At 45.6% G+C, this 23028-nt stretch overlaps 1 protein-coding gene across 1 annotated transcript; it reads left to right on the top strand.

The window, feature by feature from the left end:
- The first annotated feature begins 743 nt into the window (after nt 1-743).
- On the top strand, nt 744-21019 carry Sun5 (Sad1 and UNC84 domain containing 5). Its single transcript, NM_001415685.1, is given in 13 exon segments — nt 744-922; nt 2372-2427; nt 2576-2650; nt 3439-3505; nt 4126-4187; nt 4745-4794; nt 5855-5889; nt 6453-6561; nt 16779-16857; nt 17578-17693; nt 19005-19172; nt 19616-19702; nt 20852-21019. Coding segments are annotated over 13 exon segments (1110 nt in total). The 5' UTR covers nt 744-848; the 3' UTR covers nt 20984-21019.
- Nucleotides 21020-23028: the final 2009 nt, after the last annotated feature.

Here is a 23028-nt window from a genome sequence, read left to right as displayed (position 1 = left end):
CTAGTAAAAAAGGTGAGACTTTATTAAAACAACAGCATAAAGAATGTTATTTTATGTGATGCAAGCATCAGACAGTAAGTTCAGCATTAGAAAATCTAGTCACACACAGGCTGAGAAAGCAGTCAGCCCAGGAAACTAGAGGCATCAGAGAGTCTTACTAGCAAGGAGGGTGGCTTGATTGTGGGCACCTCTCTTCTTGCCCTGCCTCTGCCCTGCCATGGCCCACCCCAGCTTATAGCTTCAACCTTCCCATCCTCCAAATAGAAAATAAGTCCCAACAGCATCCTCTGAGGGGAGGTTGTGGTGGTTTGAATATTCTTGGCCCAGGGAATGGTACTATTAGGAGGTATGCACTTGTTAGAGTAGGTGTGGCCTTGTTGGAGGAAGTGTCTCACTGTGGGGGTGGGCTTTGAGACCCTTCTCCTAGCCACATGGGAGTCAGTCTTCTCCTGTCTGCTTTTGGATGAAGATGTAGAACTCTCAGCTCCTCCAGTACCGGGCCTGCCTGGATGCTGCCATGGTTCCTGCCTTGATGATTATGGATTGAACCTCTGAACCTGTCAGCCAGCCCCAATTAAATATTGTCCTATCAGAGCTGCTTTGATCATGGTGTCTGTTCACAGCAATGGAACCCTAACTAAGACAGAAGTTCAGGAGACAGGTTACAGACCTGGAGTCCATCCAAGTGCTCTATGAGGTCACAGAACTGACAGTCCCACCTGACCCAGTATATTCCGTGTCACATTCCAGGGAATACTCAATGGTGGTGGTGGTAGTGGCTGCCACTTCCTCCTCATTGAGTTCCATAGACATCCATCCTCATCCTCAGCCCTTAAGAGAGAAAATCAATGCCCCGGACAAGGAACACCGGGGACTCGTGTCCCATATCTGAAGACACAACTCACAGTGGCAGGTCTAGGAGGTAAGGCCAGCTCCTGCCTTTCCCCCAGCCCATTTAGAGTTCCTTGGGGGAAAGCAGGCCTTGTCAACTGTCCTTACAGAGGTAGCTGCCGAGGACAGAGAGGCTCAAAGTAGCTTTCTCTAGGTCTCCCGGGCAATGGCAGAGTGCAGAGCAGTCATCGTTTTAGCATGCATTTACTGAGTGCCTACTGTGTGCTGCAGCCTGCACAGTGAGCTGCGAGTGGGGTATCAGCCCCACCTGCTCTCCGCCCCACTGTACCTCAGGCTGGTGTTGGAAACAAGGAAACAAATATCTGTACCCTCTTTTTCAAGAGCCATCCAGTTGCAGGCAACAGGGAAAATATCATTTGAAAATGATATTTGTTTCCAAAAAGCAGACCATGGGGAAAGGAAAAATCTCTTTAAAACGAGGGCATTTTAGTTCATCCATGTTTAGTTTCTATGACTATCTCATCCCTGGTTTTTAAGTTGGCCTTCAGTGATTGTGTGTTTTATCCGGTGTAATGTGGTGACGTGGCACATGTGATACATGTGTAGTGGTGAGGTCAGGGTAAGAGGCAGGTCTTTGTGTTGGGAAGTTACAAACTCCTCTATTCTGGTTGTTGTGAGGTGCACTGACCACCCTGGCATACCTCGGGAGTGCATAAGTCTTATGTTACTATGCTAGCACAGCCTGGCCCTGTGAGAGGCTGTTCTATCACCATAACAGAGCACCGATGACAATCAGCTTACAGAGACAAAAGGTTTGTTTTGATTCATGGGTTGGAAGTTCTAGGCCATAATCAAGGACCTAGTGTTTGCTTGTTTTGAGTTTTTGTGACAACATGACATGACAAACATATGGAGAGAAGAGCAATCACTTCATGAGCCAAGAAGCGAAGAGGGAAAGGGAAAGACTGGGAACCCACAGTGTCTTTCCGGGATATGTACCCCATGACCTAAGGACCTCCTATTAGGCCTCACCTCTTAAAGACTGACTTCCAGAAGCCACCACACTTGGAAACCAATTCTTTAACCCATCTGGAAACATTTAGTATCCAAAATACAACAGCTAGATGTGTGGTTTCTGAGTAAAAACACACATCGAGTCAAATTAAAAAGTGTTTAGGGGTTGTTATCTTACAAAATGAAGATGTTTCTATCTCCCTAAGCAAGAGGGGCCAAGAGAGTTCTCTGGTGCTTCCCAAATTCCAGGCCCCTGCTGCGCTGTGCTCTTCCTTCCTGTCACTATGCTACCTCAGGTGTAGTGTCATGGAGAACCACGACTGTCTAGGGAGGAAGAGAGTGGACATGGCCTCCTATGAGCTTCATGTCAGCAAAAAAAAAAAAAATTATTTTGTGGTCAGCCAGACATCGTCTGTCCCTGGTTCACAGCTGCTCGGTCTGCAACATGGTGGCACTATGGATCTTGTACGATGTAAAATATGATTGTGAACTTTGTCATCCTCAGGAGTGCCCAAAGAAGCTATATCAATAGAATGGCAGAGGCGACCCCAGCAAACATGAGTGAGCAGGAACAGAGTCCTGGGGCTTCACTGGGACCTGGTGTGAGAAGCTGGGAGCGGAACAGCAAAGCTGCGTACACCAAGCCTGGGGCCCCCAGGTCTCTGCAAGCCCATGTCCTGAGGGACCTTGTGATCTATGTTCTCTGCAGATGACCCTCTCCTGTTGCCTCTTCGCATCAACCCCCCAGGCCTCAGCCTCGCCCAGTTCATACTGGGATATATGTGTATGTATATATGGAATAACTACTTTGACTACCAAGCTCTACCAGAACTCAGGCTGCCCTGAATGGCAATGTATTTGAGGAGCTGCAGGCTGCCCCACCCAATCCAAATAGGGCTTCCCTGGAGGGGAAAAGGAAAGCTTGCTAATATAGGAGGAACAGTCCCCAGGACCTTCTCTACTTCGACTCCATTAATCCACTAATGCATTCATCCATTATCCACCCATTATCCACCCATCCACTTATCTATTATCCATCCATTACCCACCCACCCATCCATCCATCCTCTGTCTATTCACTTAACCACTTATTGCTTCCCCCCTATTTTCATTTGTTGCTGTAGACTATCAACCTCTGTCCATACATCATTCCTCTGGCTCTCCATTTTACTATGTACCAATCTTCCAAGCTAAGCACCTGCCCTCTTCTCCATTTTCCTTTCCTCCATGCACACACCTACCTTTCATCTACTCTGAACCCCCACTTCCTGATTTAAACTCCAGAGATGACCCCCACAAGGACACCGCCCTCTCCAGGCTCCCAGTCCATGGATGGCATTAACACACACCATCTTTTGTGCTACCTAGTGTGCACAGTAGAGGCTTACTCATAGGCTGGGAACTTCTGGCTGTTTACATAAGCTGATCCAGGGGCTATCCTGGGCTCAACCACCAAGTTGAGAGAGTCTCCCAGCTCCAAGGAATCCCCTAGGCCCAGGACAGACAGTGAGTGTTCACCATGGGACCCAAATAAAAGTACAACTCCTTACTGCTCTGCTGTCTCCTCTTCAGCCTGGCTCACCTACCTCGCCTGCTTCCTGAGGACTCAGGCCCAGCAAGTTCTACTTAACACCTGCAGGTGAACATTGGAGAGGGGAGGGTGTGGTAGGAACAGTGACAGTGTCTTCGTTAGCTGCTCTTTCCCTGCTAGTCAGGCCAGATGAGCCATCCTCAGTCTGGTTTTTGCCACATTCCCCACCCCAGACTCACGGTGGCTCCCCATTGCTCAACTCCCCAGCCTGAACCTTGGCCCACCATTCTGCTTCCTTCTGTGGACCCACGGGGCCTGCAAGTCTGGGGTTCTCAGTCTCTGAACACCCCACCCAGGTTCCCACATGACAGCTTTGCCAGTATTCTTCCTGTTTAGAATGACTTCACCCCACATCCACTTCTCTCCCTGAGCTTGCTTTGTCTACCTAAATGCCTCTTCTGAGATGTCCACCATATCCATCTAGTTAAACTTTACAGTTTAAATATCTCCTTCATTGCCTCCCTCCACCACCACCATGGGCTTCCAGTCAGGCTAAGATTGCAGGGAGAGGTAGGTGAATCTGAAGGCCCTAGAAAGAGGGGGACAAGTTGAGTAAGGATGGGAACAGGAAGAGAGACAAAGGACATATAGATGGAACAATGGAGCAAGGACAGGGGAGCCTGCCAGACGCTCCAGCTGACCCTGACCGTGGCCACTCTGCTTCTCAGGTTCAAGTTGCTCTTCCAGAAACTCATTGAAAAGATGGGCCTTCTGGTCCTCTGTGTTTTTGGTGAGTCTCCGGGGCCCTGCCTAGGTGGAGGTGTCCCCAGGCTTGGGCCCATCATGGGAAAGGGTGCCCAGGGCTGTAGCACAGACTCGACTCGGTCTCTCATGCTGCCAGTTACCACCTGTCTTGCAAAGGCTGCCCTGCAGCTTAAAAGAAATGAACAGTTAGTTGCAGAGGTCAAGAAATGCTTTCAAAACATTTTAAAATTAAGAACAACAAATATGTTTTGAGGGCTTTTAAGTAATAGACTTGAGCCAGCCTAAAGCTCATAAAAACGCAGGTAAGACCTACCCTGCCTTCTCTTTGCCCACTAGGCAACAAGGCTGAAATATAAGGTAGAAGAAGGTGTGTGTCAGTTAGCCTGTGTGATGCAAATCTCACAAAGGACATTTGAGCATGACATTATGCTATTCCTATCTCACAGATTTGAATACTTAGCTATGTAGAGATTAAGTAATTTCTCCCAAAATTACACAAACCTAACCTAGATGCCTCAGTTCCTGAACCCAAGTTTTCACCCTTTGAGTTAAGTGGGTCTGTCTTATTCTCGTGACCCACAGGCTTCTGGATGTTTTCCATGCATTTACCATCAAAAATGGAAGTCTGGCAGGTGAGTGTAAACCCTCCAGGACCCACGGCTGACTGACCCTTCTAAACCAACCAATATCCCTCTGCAGTTTCTCTTACACTCACCGAATCTGGATGATGGTTCGTTCTTGACTCACCCCAGCTCCAAATTGCTCCTTTGCCATTCTGCCCACCAGAAATCCCTCTCTCCTGCACATGTGACTTTCAAGGACTGTACACAGTCATATATCCACCTCAGATGGCTTCCCTATCTGTCTTTCAGCCAGCAGTGGCCCAGCTCCCTCTCTCTAGATCCCCACCTAAAATAAGGCTGTAAGAAACCACACTGCTCTCTACTCTCTCTGCTTTACTGAGACTCAGGCTTTGTTTTCTGATGAAAAATAAATAGAAAACAAGTGGAACTCCTGATGGGGAAGTCAAAGAAACCTATAGAGAATGAGGATCTGAGGGAAGTCTCTAATATGCTCTCTCTCTCTCTCTCTCTCTCTCTCTCTCTCTCTCTCTCTCTCTCTCTCACTTTCTGTGCCATTGTAATTCTTTGAGGTCTAGCTGAAAGAGCACAACATCCAGACACTCCAAAGCAAAAGAGGTTACATTTTCCTCTCTTCTTTGTTGTCTGTAACCATGAGCATCTCCCCTACTGTACTGGCAACCCCTAAAGAGAGCAGACAAGGGTGATTCATACAAGCAACAGCTATGTCAGTGCTAAGCACAGGGAACTGCCAGTGCTAGTTAGCTGTACCAAATGGGGTGTGAATACAGGAAGAATGAATAGGGAGATGGATGTATAGATAGATGAATGGATAGATGGATGGATGGATGGATGGATGGATGGATGGATGGATGGATGGGCAGATGGATGGGCAGATGGATGGGCAGATGGATGGGCAGATGGATGGGAAAGGAGGGGAAAGGCTTCAAATTTGGGTAGATAGTACGTGAGTGGATGGATGAGAGATTAAAAAGGAAGGTGGATGAATGAATGGGATTTACCGCTATGATAGAGTATAGAGATGAGGCTCTCACCAGGCTCAGATTAGACCACCTGACAAAGATCCCTCCTTTCTTCAATATTCCATCAGGATGACAGCATAAGTGGTCCACTGCAGAGCCTGAGGTAAGAGAAAACTACTTAGTCTTATGTTCCTCTAAAAACTATAGTTGGAATCCAGGGCGTATCCTTAGCTAAAAATATGGGCACAACATTCAGACAAGCCTGGACTTAAATCCTAACTCCTGTGAATTGTATGACTGAACTTAAACAAGTCACCTTTTTTCTAGACCTTGGACTTCTCAGTGTGAGAAAAGGCATAGCTTTCATGTTGTTCTGGGTATATAGAAATTTTTTTAAACTGTGACTGTCTTAAATAGTTCCTGGCTCATAATCAGTGCTCAGTAAATAGTTGCTGGGAAGAAATATTAACTAACAAGCTGTCACCTCATGACAGCATTCTTGCATAGACAAAAAAATACTGAATATTTTGGAAATATTGAACTGGACTTACAAATATTCCAAGCAAAAGGAAGAAAGGTAGTAATGCTTTAGAAATAAGAAGCTGAGGTATGAGTGGTAGACCCAGAAGAGCAGAAGGTTCTAAGGGTCGTTCTTTGAAAGCTTACTCACAAAAAGATAGCAACATCATAAAAAGTCAACTCTTATTTTACCTCCTTGTTGATAAGGATGTACCAGGAAAAGGTACGACATCACACTGGGGAAATCCAGGACCTACGAGGTAGCATGAACCTGCTCATTGCCAAACTCCAACAGATGGAAGCCATGTCTGATGAGGTGAGTGGCTGCCCCCCAATGTCTTTGTTGATGCCCTGTTTTTTATATCCCAAGTTATCTCCATCCTTGGTTTCATCCCTCATTTTGATGGAGTGTACCTTCCCCACACCAATAACTTCCTGCAAAGGAGTAAAAGAAAAGATGTGTGTTTGTGTGTGTGTGTGTGTGTGTGTGTGTGTGTGTGTGTGTGTGTGTGTGTGAGAGAGAGAGAGAGAGAGAGAGAGAGAGAGAGAGAGAGAGAGAGAACTTGTATGTTTTTAAATATCCTTACTCTATCATTTTCCTAATTGATAGTTTTGCTGGGTATAGAACTTTAGAAAGGAAACAAAAATTCTAAAGGAAGTCCATCATTTTATTCTACTTTTACTGTTGCTATTAAAAATGACACCATCCTTAACTTTCACCATTTGTGTCTAATCTGGTTCTGTTTTTTAGTCTTATTTTACTCTAGAAAATTTTACTCTAGAAACTTCTATAATATTTTTGTGTGTTCATTATAACCTGCCTGGGGGTTTTACTTTTATTGAATATATACATTGGCATTTTTCAATAACTTCTTAAAAATATTAGTTTTTAATTTCTTAAAATATTTCTTCTTGGGGTTGGGGATTTAGCTCAGTGGTAGAGCGCTTGCCTAGCAAGCGCAAGGCCCCAGGTTCGGTCCCCAGCTCCAAAAAAAAAAAAAAAAAAAAAATTTCTTCTTAGCCATAAATTCTTTTCTCGCTTGTATTCTAATTGTATCTATGCTAGACCATTAGAGTCACTTCCAAATATTTCCCACATGATTCATTTGTTGTTGTTTCCATTCTTTTTTTTTTTTGACCTGTGTTTTGACACTTCTTTCTTAACTTTTTTTTTATTAGATATATTTCTTTACTTACATTTCAAATGATATTCCCTTTCCTGGTTTCCTGTACATAAGCGCCCATCCCCTTTTTCTCCCCCATACGGGTGTCCCCCCCATTCCATTCCCCTTACTGCCCCCCGACACATTCCCCTGCACTGGGGGTCCAACCTTGGCAGGACCAAGGGCTTCCCCTCCCACTGGTGCCACAATCTATTCTCTGTCACCTATGCAGTTAGAGCCCAGGGTCAGTCCATGTAGTCTTTTGGTAGTGGTTTAGTCCCTGGAAGCTCTGGTTGGTTGGTATTGTTGTTCTTATGGGGTTGCAAGCTCCTTCAATTCTTTCAATACTTCCTCTAATTCCCCCAAGGGGGTCCTGTTCCCAGTTTGGTGGTTTGCTGCTAGCATTGACCTCTGTATTGGACATGCTCTGGATGTGTCTCTCAGGAGAGATCTATATCTGGTCCCTTTCAGCATGCATTTTTTATTTTATGCATCAATCTTATCTAGTTTTGGTGGCTGTATATATATGGGCCACACGTGGGGCAGGCTCTTAATGGCCATTCCTTCCGTCAGTGCTCTAAACTTTGCTTCCATATCCCCTCCTATGAATATTTTCCCCTTTTAAGAAGGAGTGGGAGCATCAGCATTTTGATTATCCTTCTTCTTGAGCTTCCTATGGTCTGTGGATTGCATCTTGGGTAATTCGACCTTTTGGACCAATATCCACTTATCAATGAGTGCATACCAAGTGTGTTTTTCTGTGATTGGGTTGCCTCACTGAGGATGATATTTTCTAGTTCATTCCATTTGCCAATGAATTTCATGAAGTCATTGTTTTTGATAGCTGAGTAGTACTCCATTGTGTAGATGTACCACATTTTTTGAATCCAGTCCTCTGTTGAAGGGCATCTGGGTTCTTTCCAACGTCTGGCTATTATAAATAAGGTTGCTATGAACATCATGGAACATGTGTCTTTGTTGTATGTTGGAGCATCTTTTGGGTATATGCCCAGGAGAGGTATAGCTGGGTCCTCAGGTAGTACTATGTCCAATCTTCTGAGCAAACTCCAGACTGATTTCCAGAGTGGTTGTACCAGTTTGCAATCCCACCAACAATGGAGGAGTGTTCCTCTTTCTCCACATCCTCGTCAGCATCTGCTGTCACCTGAGTTTTTTTATCTTAGCCATTCTGACTGGTGTGAGGTGGAATCTCAGGGTTGTTCTGATTTGCATTTCCCTGATGACTAAGGTTGTCGAACATTTCTTTAGGTGCTTTTTGGCCATTCGACATTCCTCAGCTGAGAAAGTTTTGTTTAGCTCTGTACCCCATTTTTAATAGGGTTATTTGTCTCTCTGGAATCTGCCTTCTTGAGTTCTTTGTATATTTTGGACATTAGCCCTCTATCAGATGTAGGATTGGTAAAGATATTTTCCCAATCTGTTGGTTGCCATTTTGTCCTAATGACAGTGTCTTTTGCCTTACAGAATCTTTGCAGTTTTGTGAGGTCCCATTTATCGATTCTTGAGATCTTAAAGCATAAGCCATTGGTGTTCTGTTCAGGAAATTTTCCCCAGTGCCCATGTGTTCGAGACTCTTCCCCACGTTTTCTTCTATTAGTTTGAGTGCATCTGGTTTGATGTGGAGGTCCTTGATCCACTTGGACTTAAGTTTTGTACAGGGTGATAAGAACGGATTGATTTGCATTCTTCTACATGCTGACCTCCAGCTGAACAGCACCATTTATTGAAAATGCTATTTTTCTTTCATTGGATGGTTTTAGCTCCTTTGTCAAAAATCAAGTGACCATAGATGTGTGGGTTCATTTCTGGGTCTTCGATTCTGTTCCACTGATCTATCTGCCTGTCTCTGTACCAATACCATGCAGTTTTTATGACTATTGCTCTCTAATACTGCTTGAGGTCAAGGATGGTGATTCCCTCAGAAGTTCTTTTATTGTTGAATATAGCTTTTGCTAACCTGGTTTTTGTTATTCCAAATGAATTTGCAAATGCTCTTTCTATCTCTATAAAGAATTGAGTAGGAATTTTGATAGGGATTGCATTGAATCTGTAAATTGCTTTTGGCAAAATGACCATCTTCACTACATTAATCCTGCCAATCCATGAGCATGGGAGATCTTTCCATCTTCTGAGGTCTTCCTCAATTTCTTTCTACAGAGACTTGAAGTTCTTGTCATACAGATCTTTCACTTGCTTGGTTAAAGTCACACCAAGATATTTTATATTATTTAGGACTATTGTGAAGGGTGTCATTTACTAATTTCTTTCTCAGCCTTGTTTATCCTTCGAGTAGAGGAAGGCTACTGATTTGTTTGAGTTAATTTTATACCACAACACTTTGCTGAAGTTGTTTATCAGGTTAAGTAGTTCTCTGGTGGAACTTTTGGGGTCACTTAAGTATAGTATCGTATCATCTGCAAATAGTGATATTTTGATTTCTTTCCTTCCAATTTGTATCCCTTTGACCTCCTTTCACTGTCTGATTGCTCTGGCTAGGACTTCGAGTACTACATTGAAAAAGTAGGGAGAGAGTGGGCAGCCTTGTCTAGTCCCTGATTTTAGTGGGATTGCTTCAAGTTTCTCTCCATTTAGTTTGATGTTAGCTACTGGTTTGCTGTATATTGCTTTTACTATGTTTAGATATGTGCCTTGAATTCCTGATCTTTCCAGGACTTTTATCATGAAGGGGTATTGAATTTTGTCAAATGCTTTTCTCAGCATCTAATGAAATTATCATGTGGTTCTTATCTTTGAGTTTGTTTATATAGTGGGTTACGTTGATGGATTTCCATATATTAAACCATCCCTGCATCCTTGGGATGAAGCCTAGTTGATTATGATGGATGATCGTTTTGATGTATTCTTGGATTCAGTTTGCAAGAATTTTATTGAGTATTTTTGCATCAATATTCATAAGGGAAATTGGTCTGAAGTTCGCTTTCTTTGTTGGGTCTTTGTGTGGTTTTGGTATAAGAGTAATTGTGGCTTCATAGAAGGAATTTGGTAGTGCTCCGTCTGTTTCTATTTTGTGGAATAGTTTGGACAGTATTGGTATGAGGTCTTCTATGAAGGTCTGATAGAATTCTGCACTGAACCCATCTGGACCTGGGCTCTTTTTGGTTGGGAGACTTTTGATAACTGCTTCTATTTCTTTAGGAGTTATGGGGTTGTTTAGATAGTTTATTTGTTCCTGACTTAACTTTGGTACCTGGAATCTGTCTAGAAAATTGTCCACTTCCTCCAGATTTTCCAGTTTTGTTGAATATAGGCTTTTGTAATAGGATCTGATGATTTTTTTAATTTCTTCAGATTCTGTTGTTATGTCTCCCTTTTTATTTCTTATTTTGTTAATTTGGATACACTTTCTGTGACCTCTGGTTAGTCTGGCTAAGGGTTTATCTGTCTTGTTGATTTTCTCAAAGAACCAGCCCCTGGTTTTGTTGATTCTTTGTCTAGTCCTTTTTGTTTCTACTTGGTTGATTTCAGCCCTGAGTTTGATTATTTCCTGCCTTCTACTCCTCTTGGATTTATTTCTTTCCTTTTGTTCTAGAACTTTTAGGTGTGCTGTCAAGCTGCTGATGTATGTTCTCTCCTGTTTCTTTTGCAGGCACTCAGAGCTATGAGTTTTCCTCTTAGCACAGCTTTCATTGTGTCCCATACGTTTGGGTATGTTGTGCCTTCATTTTCATTAAATTCTAAGAAGTCTTTAATTTCTTTCTTTATTTCTTCCTTGGCCAAGTTATCATTGAGTAGAGCATTGTTCATCTTCCATGTATATGTGGGGTTTCTGTCATTGTTGTTGTTATTGAAGACCAGTCTTGGTACGTGGTAATCTGATAGGAAGCATGGGGTTATTTCTATCTTCCTGTATCTGTTGAGGCCTGTTTTGTGACCAATTATATCGTCAATTTTGGAGAAGGTTCCATGAGGTTGTGAGAAGAAGGTATATCCTTTTGTTTTAGGATGGAATGTTCTATAAATATCTGTTAAGTCCATTTCATTCATAACTTCTGTTAGTTTCTCTATGTCTCTGTCTAATGTCTGTTTCTATGATCTGTTCATTGATGAGAGTGGGTGTTAAAATCTCCTACTAATATTGTGTGAGGCGCAATGTGTGCTTTGAGCTTTAGTAAGGTTTATTTTATGAATGTAGGTGCCCTTGCATTTGGAGCATAGATATTTAGGATTGAAATTTCATCTTGATGGATTTTTCCTTTGATGAATATGAAGTGTCCTTCCTTATCTTTTTAATGACTTTTGGTTGAAAGTCGATTTTATTTGATATTAGAATGGCAACTCCAGCTTGTTTCTTTGGGCCGTTTGCTTGGAAAGTTGTTTTCCAGCCATTTACTCTGAGGTTGTGCTGTCTTTGTCTCTGAGGTGTGTTTCCTGCATGCAGCAAAATGCTGGGTCTTCTCTATGTATCCATTCGGTTAGTCTATGTCTTTTTATTGGGGAATTGAGTCCGTTGATGTTGAGAGATATTAAAGAATAGTGATTGTCACTTCCTTTTATTTTCCTTGTTAGAGGTGGAATTATGTTTATGTGTCTCTCTTTTGGTTTCATTGAAGGAAATTATATACTTGCTTTCTGTACAGTGTAGTTTCTCTCCTTGTGTTGGAGTTTTCCATCTATTATTCTTTGTAGGACTGGATTTGTAGAAAGATATTGTGTGAATTTGGTTTTCTCACAAAATATTTGATTTCTCCATCTATGTTAATTGAGAGTTTTGCTGGATACAGTAACTTGGGCTGGTATTTGTGTTCTCTTAGGGTCTGTATAACATCTGTCCAGGATCCTCTGGCTTTCATAGTCTCTGGTGAGAAGTCTGGTATGATTCTGATAGGTCTGCCTTTGTCCCTTACTGCTTTTAATATTCTTTCTTTGCTTTGTGCATTTAGTGTTTGACTATTATGTGAAAGGAGGAGTTTCTCTTCTGGTCCAATCTATTTGGAGTTCTGTAGGCTTCTTGTATGTTTATGGGCATCTCTTTCTTTAGGTTAGGGAAGTTTTCTTCTATAATTTTGTTGAATATATTTACTGGTCCTTTAAGTTGGGAGTCTTCACTTTCTTCTATAACTATTATTCTTAGGTTTGATTTTCTCGTTGTGTCCTGGAATTCCTGGATGTTTTGGGCTTGATGCTTTTTGTGTTTTACATTATCTTTGACAGTTTTGTCAATGTTTTCTTTTTTTAAGATTTATTCATTTATTATATATAAGTACACTGTAGCTGTCTTCAGATACACCAGAAGAGGGCATCGATCTCTTTACAGATGGTTGTGAGCCACCATGTGGTTGCTGGGAATTGAACTCATGACCTCTGGAAAAGCAGTCGGGTGCTCTTAACCGCTGAGCCATCTCTCCAGCCCCCTTGTCAATCTTTTCTATGGTATCTTCTGCCACTGAGATTCTCTCTTCTATCTCTTGTATTCTGTTGGTGATGCTTGTATCTACGACTCCTTGTCTTTTCCTTAGGTTTTTTTATATCCAGGGTTGTCTCCCTTTGTGCTTTCTTTATTGTTTCTATTTCCATTTTTAAATCCTGAATGGTTTTGTTCAATTCCTTCACCTGTTTGGTTGTGTTTTCCTGTAATTCTTTCAGGGATTTTTGTGTTTCCTCTCGAAGGTTGTGTTTTCCTGCATTTCTCTAAGGGAGTTCCTTATGTCCTTCTTAAAGTCCTCCATCATTATCACAAAATGTGATTTTAAATCTAAATCTTGCTTTTCTGGTTTGTTTGGATATCTAGTATTTTCTTTGGTGGGAGAACTGGGCTCTGATGCTGCCAAGCAGTCTTGGTTTCTGTTGCTCAGGTTCCTGCGCTTGCCTCTAGCCATTGGGCTGTCTCTGATATTTGCTTGTCTTGCTGTTTCTGAGAGTGACTTGACCCTGCTGTAGGCCTCTGTGTCAGCACTCCTGTAGACCTGTTTCCCTGTTTTCTTTCAGACTTTTCTGAGAACAGGTGCTCTGATTTCCGGTGTGTAGGTGCTCCTGGTGACTGTCTTTCAGCTCTAGGGACTGGCAGGAATCAGAAGGGTCCTGCCCCTGATTGCTCCTAGGTCCTTGCACCCAGGGGGCACAGTTGGCACCAGGTGATTCCCTCTTGGCTCTGGAATGTGAGCAGAGGGTAGTCTCCTCTGACTTCTCAGGAGTGTCCACACTTCTGAGGGGTCCAGCTCTCTCCACCACAGGATTTGGGTGCAGGGATCTGTTTGACCTGCTCAGTTCAGTCCTGCACACAGACCAGAACTGTGGGTACCTACCGCTGACTGTTCCTATATTCCTGTGTCCAGAGGCACTGTGCAGTTTCCCCTTGGACCAGGGATGTGGGCAGAGGTGTGCAGAAGTGGCAGTCTGTCCTGCAGTCTCAGGATGTCTGCAGTCCTGGGTGTTCAGCTCTCTTCCCCATGGGATTTGGGCTTTTCTTAACTTTCTTGAGGCTCATTTGAAATATTGTATTCTGCAAATAAAACCAACCATTTATCTTATATATTGAATATGAATTCTAAACATATAAATAATTTTAAATATATTATATATTTATAATTCTTATTCAATAAATTTTCATTTCATAGACTTTATTCTACCATCAATTCATCACTGGTCTATGTTTTCTACCTTTTTCTTTATTTAAGATATTAATCATAGTTATTTTTAAAATCTGTCAGATAACTTCAATATTCTGTATGGTATTCTGTTTCTGTTTTTCTTTTTCTCACTTGGTATCTTCCTGCTTAATGTCTAGGAATTTTAAGTGTTTTCTCAACATGATATAAAAGAACTCTATTTACCTCATATAATGGCAATTATCAGTCAGGAAATCCCCTTTGCTTTGTAGGAGAGATGAAGTAAAAGTACTACTTCTTTCTTGGTAGGTATTAAGCTGGTTTAGACAGATCTAGATTGAAATTTTTATAAGACTTATTTATAAGTTTTTACCTTATTAGGACTCATGTCCATTCATCTTCAAACAGTTGCCAAAGTTATCTTAATGGGAATTCCTAACCACACATTTGAGGGCTCTTAAGACTTGCACTTTATCTTTTAGTCCCACATGAATATAAAAATCCCTGACCCCAGTGGTACCATCCTTACCAAAGCATCTCTGTCTTCTTAGACTCTGTGCTACTGCATAACCTCCAATCTTACAGCGTCACACATCAGCCTGGGGATTCTGATCCCACCATACTTTACCCAGCCTCCAAGACCCTCCTTTGAAATCAGGGTAGAAACCTCTGTGGTTCTATAACTCTTACGTTCTGTGTCTTTACAAATCCACATCATATGGATGGTGCCAGAGTCTGCTGATAGCTCCAGAAGAAGCCAGGCCTCCTTGCACCATGGCTATTGTGGCCTCTTAAGTGACTGAACATATAAAAACCAACTCTGGATAAACATTTTTTACACAATTCTTTGTGATCAGAGTCTCCCGGAGGTACTTTCTTCTCAAGGATAAATCTTTAAAATAAATCCGCTCTTTCATACCCTTGTACCTGTTGTGCTGATGTCTAGCCAGATATTGAGATACCATTAAGTCACCATTCCTATTGTCCTGATGGAAGGTACTGGATTTCTTTGGTGATAATCTGTTTAAGATCCAGGGCTACCCTTTCCCACAACTTTAAGTGTGCTCCTTTTCTGGCCAAATCAAATACTTCTGCTCTGCTCTCTGTCTCCAATTCCTTCTGTGAGCCTACCTGAAAAGCAGCCAGCAATAGTTATGCCATTGCTTAAATACTACACTTTCTTAGAGCTTTCTCCAAATAGATAAATTAGCCCATCACAGTTAAACTTGGTCTTCCATAAAACGGAAGTTCCATAAAGTAGAACATGGAAAAAAAAAGCATAGATACATTCTTTACCAGAATGCAATAAGAATGCCCTTGGTTCGAATCCTGGTAGAGTCTTTGCCCCATCTGAAAGCTCAGGAGTCTGGCCAGATCCTTGTATTCAATATCACTAAGCCCTGCTATAAGTCTCATATCATTCTAGGGTTTCTCTACCCCATATTGTCAAACTCTTCCAAATTCCTCCCACAAACCAATTTCAAAGACTTAAGAACCATACGGTCAGGTTTAGCCACAACAACCAACCTTCTGTGTTTGTTTTATTGGCGTTGTAGACTGAATACACAGTGTGACAACTTAAAAGGAGGAGTATTATTTATGACTCAGGGTTTCAGGGGACTCTGCTTGCTTGGAACGTGCTTAGACAAAACACCATGGCAGTTGGAGTCCATGGCAGAGTCCATGGAGTTGGTTAGACTCAACTCCTAAAGTTTCTAGAACTTCCAAAAGTAGTGTCACCTGCTTATGGACCATGTTTTCATCACATGAGCCTGTGGGGGACACTTCATATTCAAACTATCACCACCATCACTCAGAGCACCCCCCAAATGGCCTGTCACCTAACCTGACTTCCTCATAACATGTGTTGGCTTTGTGAGAGAAACCCCAGAGATACAAGCAGCACTGTAAGCCCTTAGGACTCGGTCACAAAGCGTCTTTTCTGCTTTAGTCCAGGCTGATGGGCAGGGGTCCTTGTATACACACACACACACACACACACACACACACACACACACACACACTCCTCTGTGAGAAGATATCAGCGTCAGATTGAATAAAATGGCGCTTGGAACAGGAGACTTTTTTGCTGCTGTTATGGAAACAGAACTGTCCTCCCCTACAGCTTCAGGAAGAGCTGACCTTGGCTGAGCACTGACTGTGCACAGTGCTTTCTTTGCAGTCTTCCTGTACCCAGCCAGAAGAGTGCTCAGTGGTCCAGCGGCTGTAAACTGTTGGCCCTGCTTCTCACGGCTGGGTGGGCTCTGACACTTTATTCTATGCACTGCACTATTCTTCCCTTGAGTGGAGTGGCAATGGTCCAATCACTCTGGAAGGCCATAGAGGATAACAGAGGACACGGTGGGCTGAGTACAGTTTCTGCACACAATAGGGCATCACACAGTTCTCTAATCCCTTAACAGAATGCCACAGCCATGCCTGCAGACAGGATTTTTTGCCCCATCTTACAGACTTCTGATATCTAAATTCAAAGGCACTACATTGCCTAGGACCCACAGCAGTAAGGGTCTACCTTCTTCCACAGCCCCTGCCCTTAACCTTACTAAGTCTCCGGGACCTCTACAGGACATCTTGAAACATGAACTTGAAAGCTCACAACAGTCCCAAAGGGTAGGGGTGACTTTGTGTCTCAGGGTTTTCCCCCAGTACAGCGACTGTGTCATCCTATTTGGGGCCATCCACAGCCTCTGAGGGTGGCAGAGGTATCCAAAGACCACCTGCCATTGCCGCTGATGCACGACCTGTGTTTTCTGCCTTCTCAGCAAAAAATGACCCAGAAAATAATGAAGATGATTCAAGGCGATTTCATTGAAAAGCCAGACTTTGCCTTGAAGTCCATAGGTAAGTGACCTGTCTCCTGCATTGGCCCACCACAGACCTATCTCCGGAACCCTTCATAAGGCGCGCACACGGTTGCTATTGTAAAGTGCTGCTTTGAAAGGGACCACTGCTCCTACCTGGCTGCCTGAGGCAGTTTCCCTTCTTTGATGGGGTCGGGAGCGGGGAGGTGGAGGGGAGGGTGCCAACAGGAATTCATGGTAGTCAGAAATTGGCTTCAGGAGGAATAGAGGAGGTCGTAGGGAACAGGAGACCCCTCTCCTTGGGAGGTGTTTGGGTTGAGACCTAATGAGGAAGGAAGGATGTTCCAGTCAGGAGGATGAAAGTGTAAGTTGCCCAGGGGATGGGGCTAAAAGCATCTTGGGATGCTTGAGAGTGGGAATGGGGCCCAACTAGGCAACACCAGCTGACCCAGGTACCTGAGACCTTAATGAAATGTGAGATCAGAGGCAAGAGTGCCTCTGCAGAAACACCATTCTTCAAGCCAGCCCCCTACCTCCGTATCCTGCACATGCATGCAGTTGTTCCCAGGATACCAGCCCAGGATCTGGGAAAAAGCAATGCAATGTGTCCCTGACACACAGCCTGGGTGAGCGGCTCTTATACCACAGTGTCCATTCCATTGCCCAGAGTGGCAACAGAGCTCCACAGATAGCAGAGCTGAGTGTGCCCTCAGAACAAGTCTCCTTCCATCGGAGGCTGAGACATCCCCCCTCCATACAGGGGCCAGCATCGACTTCGAGCACACGTCACCCACGTATAACCACGACAAGGCTCGCTCCTACTGGAACTGGATCCGACTGTGGAACTACGCGCAGCCCCCGGATGTGATCCTTGAGGCAGGGGCAGGGCAGGGGACAGTAGGAGATGGCCAGGAGAGGGCTGGGAACAGGAGCTGGCAGCAGAGGTGGGGTAGGGTGAACGATAGCAGCAAGAGGGATGGGCATAGGTGGAGAGCAGTGGACAAGCTGAAAGCTGGGAAGTGGACAGGAGTGGAGAACAGGAGCCATGAGGAGGGCTTAAGCAGGAGAAGGCCATAGTAACCCCTGCTATGTGTAACAGCTGTGACACTTTGGGGTCTGGAAACCCTCAGGCAACCTTGGGGTGGGGCTTGATAGACTTCCTTTGCAAAGGAGGACACCATACCAAAAAACCAGATCACTTGGGCATGCAATACTTGGCAGAACCAGCCTTCAAACATTCACCCCTCTGCAATCCTGCCTTTCGGATGGGGGAACTGAAGTCCAGAGAGGGTAACAAGCCTGTCTGTGCCCCAAAGCAGCTACAGACCAATAAGATCTCATCCTAGCCATCAACTTGGGGCAGTGCCACAGCCACAGACCAGCTTGTCTATGAGTCCTATCCTCAAGGGACTCTGAGTCCATCTAGGACAGTGACCTCCCAGGAGTGGGAAGCCTCCTATTGGGGTAGACAAGGACAAGCAAGGCAAGGCCCACTGTGCAATGAGTTGGCAATGAGGGCCTGGAACAGGAAAAAGGAACCACAGATTGTAGAGATCGCTGGCCAGGGAGACAGGTGGTACAGCCCTGGCAATAGAGGGGTCAAATCTGGCTGCGAAACACTGGCTGCAGTCAGGTCTGAGGGAAAGCCTCTGCCAGGCTTCTGTACCTGCAAGTGAGGCCAGCTGACTTCTGCTTCTCATGCCACCAGCCCTACCTGACTTCTCCAAGGTTGGCATGCTCTCCCCCCAAGTGCTGTGAGGCTGTTCTCTTCCCATCCTGGGCTTCTATTTCTTGTTTTATGTGTCAGATCATGGCTGTCAACAGCAAGCCAGTTGCAGGGCCAAGTTACTTACAGTTCTGTACAATCCCGGGCCACTCACTCTTCTGCTCTGTGCCTCAGTTTCCTCCTCTGTAAATGGAAGGCACATCCAAGTCTAGGACTCAGGGTGACAGTGAAAGCAGGTAAAGAATGTTGAGGGATGAATGAATGAGGGAAGGAATGATGGGTGAGCAGGTACTGAGGAGGACAGCTCTGGAGGCTCGACGTGGCACCTGCCCTCCCTGAGCTTCTGGAACTAGGCTCTGTGAGAGAAAATGGGCACCTCTGGGTGGTCAAGGAAAGGTGGGAAGCAGGGAAAGAGGGACCCTGTCCACATAGCACAGCCTCCTCAAATCTGTCTCTTCTAGCCCAGTGTTACACCTGGGAACTGCTGGGCCTTTGCCGGTGACCGTGGCCAGGTGACCATCCGTTTGGCCCAGAAAGTCTATCTGTCCAACGTTACACTGCAGCACATTCCCAAGACCATCTCATTGTCGGGATGCCTGGACACTGCACCAAAGGACTTTGTCATCTACGTGAGCACACGGTGGCAGGGAGCCAGGCTAGGATGAAGGGACCACCTTGGAAGGTGGTAGTCCAAACCTTGAGAGTACCCATCCACATAGCTGAGGGGATGTGGCTTAGTTAGGTTGGGAACAGCCAGATTGTGGCACATCTCAGCCTTCCAGGACCAACATAGACAGCTATCTAGTTCAACTAAGGCTTTTCTGAGAAAAGAGAAACCACTAAGCTTCATTATACTGTGGCAGCCCATAGAGTAGCATGGGGTCCACAGAAGGATGAGAAGCAACCTGATCCTTACTGGTGATGTTAGACGTAGACCCCCAGCTTCCAACTCCCCCGGCCTTGTTCCTTCCTGTCCCAGACACTAGGTTGAATGAGGAGCCCACCCCCCCACCCCAGGAGTTTGGAAGGCTTACCCTGCTGCATTTCACAGCTCCATTGTCTGGTTCCACAGGGCATGGAGCACCCGCCCAGGGAGGAAGTGTTCCTGGGGGCATTCCAGTTTCAGCCAGAAAACATCATCCAGACATTTCAGCTCCAGGTACCTGGGGAAGCCATGGAGGAGGGTCTGCTGAGTGTACCCCATGTGCAACGCCCCCAGTCCCCTACAGCCCCAAAAGGTGCACAGTCATCATGGGCCTACTGGAAAACTAAAGAGACGTGGGGCAGCACCCAGTGCCGAGAGTAGCACCCAGGGAAAGCCCTCTGACCCTGACTTCCTAGTCTTCCCTGACTTCCGGTCCCTTCAGGAGTCCTCTTGCTTCATCATCTTCCTGGATAGCAAATGTGAACACAAAGTGTCCGTCTGGTGGGGTTCCTGGGCTCCAAACTTAAAGCCTTTATCCCAGAAGTCCTGAGTCACACCTGATCGGGCTACAAGAGAAGAAACTGAGGCCTAGAAAAGAGGAATTTGGGGACAGACAGAAGCAGGACCGGATGAGCTATCAACATGATTGTCCAAGTTTGGGATCTGGCTAATATGGGCCTGAATCTCAACCTTGCACAGATCTGGACTCCGGGTCTCAGGGTCCCTTCTGTAACTACCTAGGGGGTTAAAATATGCACTGGGTTCTGGTTTGGGTTTTATAGCAGAACTGAGGAGTGAACCTAGGATCTCACACTTGTTAGGCAAGTGCTCTGCCTCTGAGCCATATCCTTAGCCCTCTTTTATTTTTCAGGCGTAATTTCACTATGTAGCTCAGGCTGGCCCCACCAGTAGTTGGGATTATAGGCCTGAGCCACCAGTCCAGCCCTGCCTTTTTGCACTGGGCGGGGAGCTTGAGAATCACTATTTCCACCTACTCTGGGCACAGCGAATGGAGAGAGCTAAGCTTCCAGAGAAGCCATGATTGCCGGGGGCTGAGGCTCCATCCAGCCCCAAGAGTTTCTTTCCTGTCCGCCGTAATCCTCTTACAGAGGGGAAACTGAGGCCCGCAGACAAGGAACTGCCAAGGTTCCAAGGCTGAGGCATCTTCCCTACCACACTGTATCTGTGCTTTCAGGCCTCAGTACCTTCCATCCAGCCCCCAAATGCTGAGGTGTTGTGTGGCCTTGGGACAGTCTGCTCCTCCTCTCTAGAACTCTCCCCTGTGAAGTGGGAAAGTTCTCTTCCCCCAAGGCTCCTCTGCTGAGCAGAGCAGAGGCCTGTGGGGGCGGGGAGGGGAGCTGCCACTCTCTGACTCTGTTCCAGAACCAGCCACCCAGGGGCTTTGCGGCAGTCAAGGTGAAGATCTCCAGCAACTGGGGGAACCCTCGCTTCACCTGCCTGTACCGAGTGCGTGTGCATGGCTGTGCAACCCCTCCCAAACGCTCATACCTATAACCCCTGTCCTAGAGTAAAGTATATAGTTTGGTCCAAGCCACGTCTGAATGTGCATGTGCATGACTCCATGACCCCTCCCGAAGACCCGAACCTAGAACCCCTGTCCTAGAGTGTAGCCATGATGAAGCAGGGATCACCACCATGGATCACTGATGGCCTGCCAGGCACCCAGGCATCCTCATAACAGCAGCTCCAACTGTCCCCTTTCTATCTAGGACAGTGACAGCTCAGAGTAATCAGGTGACTTATGGGAATTCACAGTCAGCAAATGGTAGTCCCAGGAACGAACTCCTGCCAGACAACATCTCTCTGGATTCAAATCGCTCTGTCCCTACCTATAGGTTACCTTCAAGACCCCACCCTCCTAGGGCCTCAGTCTCCAGATCTGTACAATAGGGGCAGGATGACAGCTATTTCAACATATGAGGTGGCAAACGAGAGGTCCCAACCCGGCCCACCTTGTGACGTTTTAAGATCTTACAAACTATTTGCCGTGTGCTGCAGGGTAAAATACATGCTCTGGACTTCATTTTTTTTCAAGTACAGATATACCTACCTGGTCCTCAAACTCTCCCTCATTTGCCTGTGTATCCTCACCATGGCTGTTTAGTCTGCTCCTGTGCTAGCCTACAGTTGCTGTCTACTGTGACTTGGGCCATACAAGCCCCAACCCATGTCATAGCACAGGTAGATGGTCACTGAGGTGACTCTGCAGTCACTTCTGGCTGCAGGCAGGCAATAAAGACAAGCTGTCTGCTCAGAGGGAAAGACTCGGAACGGGGCCCCAAGAAAATGGGAGCGGTGGCAACTGGAGCCTGAAGACAAGGGCAGGGAGGAGGTGAAGGCTGACACAGGCCCAGCTGGGTGCTAGCATGGTAGAGAAGTTGGAAATGGGCTTGTCTCCAAGGAAGACACCGTCAGTCCAGCAGTCAAAATTTGTGTAACATTTTTCTGGTTCTTTTTGCTTTTCCCTGAAATAAGTTCCCACACCCCCCAGGCTCGCCTTGAATTTGCTACCAACAATGACCTTAACCTTCTGATGCCCCTGGTTCTGTATCTAGAGTGCTGAGATTACAGGCGCTCCTGGTTTGCGTGGTGCTGGAGATGGAATCATGGACTTGGTGTGTGCTGGGCCAGCACTCTGCCAAATGAGCGACATTCTCGGCCTGTGTGCCCTGTCTGTTTATGACAAACACCCGACTCTGAGTGCCACCTAGAAATGTGTCCCTTGGGGCTGGGGATTTAGCTCAGTGGTAGAGCGCTTACCTAGGAAGCGCAAGGCCCTGGGTTCAGTCCCCAGCTCCGAAAAAAAGAACCAAAAAAAAAGAAAAAAGAAAAAAGAAATGTGTCCCCTCCTGGGCTCTAGTGAGGAGCTCTGTCCTTCCATCACCTTCTTGGTGGTCCCTCTGTGCCCTTTCCAGGCAAACCAGGAGCGGCTTGCTGCACTACTCATTGGATTTTCAACATCTTTTAATAAAGGCCATCTCTTCCTTTATCTAAGTCCTGCATTTCCCTTGGCAGGTTGAGTTGTGACTGTCTTAGATGTTCAGGACTGTTGTAAACAGGTCTTTACCCTCAGTGACACTTACCAAGAGAAATTCCTACTGCTTGTCACCCCATGCACTTGTCCCCACCTTGGTTCCCACCCTCCTGGGGTTCAATCCCTGAGATGCTCTAAGTGGACACTCACATGGTCCATGAACAAGCATAATCCCCTGTGTGTTCGTAACCCACCGATACGGTACTTTTCAGGGTCAGCCAGTGAGCTGTGGTGTGGGTACCAGTCACCTGCGACCTGCCAGGGCCTGAGGTGCTCGGGGGACACCTCCACAACTCCTCACAGTTACAGATTCCAGAGAGTAGGGGAGTTGACACTATGGAGCTGTGCACAGAGAAGACAGTGGCTTTGCCTGCTCCACCCTGGGGGCAGTGCACTGACCCCTCCCCAGATAGGACACAGGTCACAGCCAGCAGACACTCTGCAAATGTGATTCCCACTACCTATGTGATGAACTGCGCTCAGGTAGCCAGGCAAGCTGATTCTC

The sequence above is a fragment of the Rattus norvegicus genome, chromosome 3 (assembly GCF_021556685.1).
Source record: "Rattus norvegicus strain SHRSP/BbbUtx chromosome 3, alternate assembly SHRSP_T2T, whole genome shotgun sequence".
Classification (NCBI taxonomy): Eukaryota; Metazoa; Chordata; class Mammalia; order Rodentia; family Muridae; genus Rattus; species Rattus norvegicus.
The sequence above is the reverse complement of the archived record's forward strand: the minus strand, read 5'-3'. Positions and strand labels throughout refer to the sequence as shown.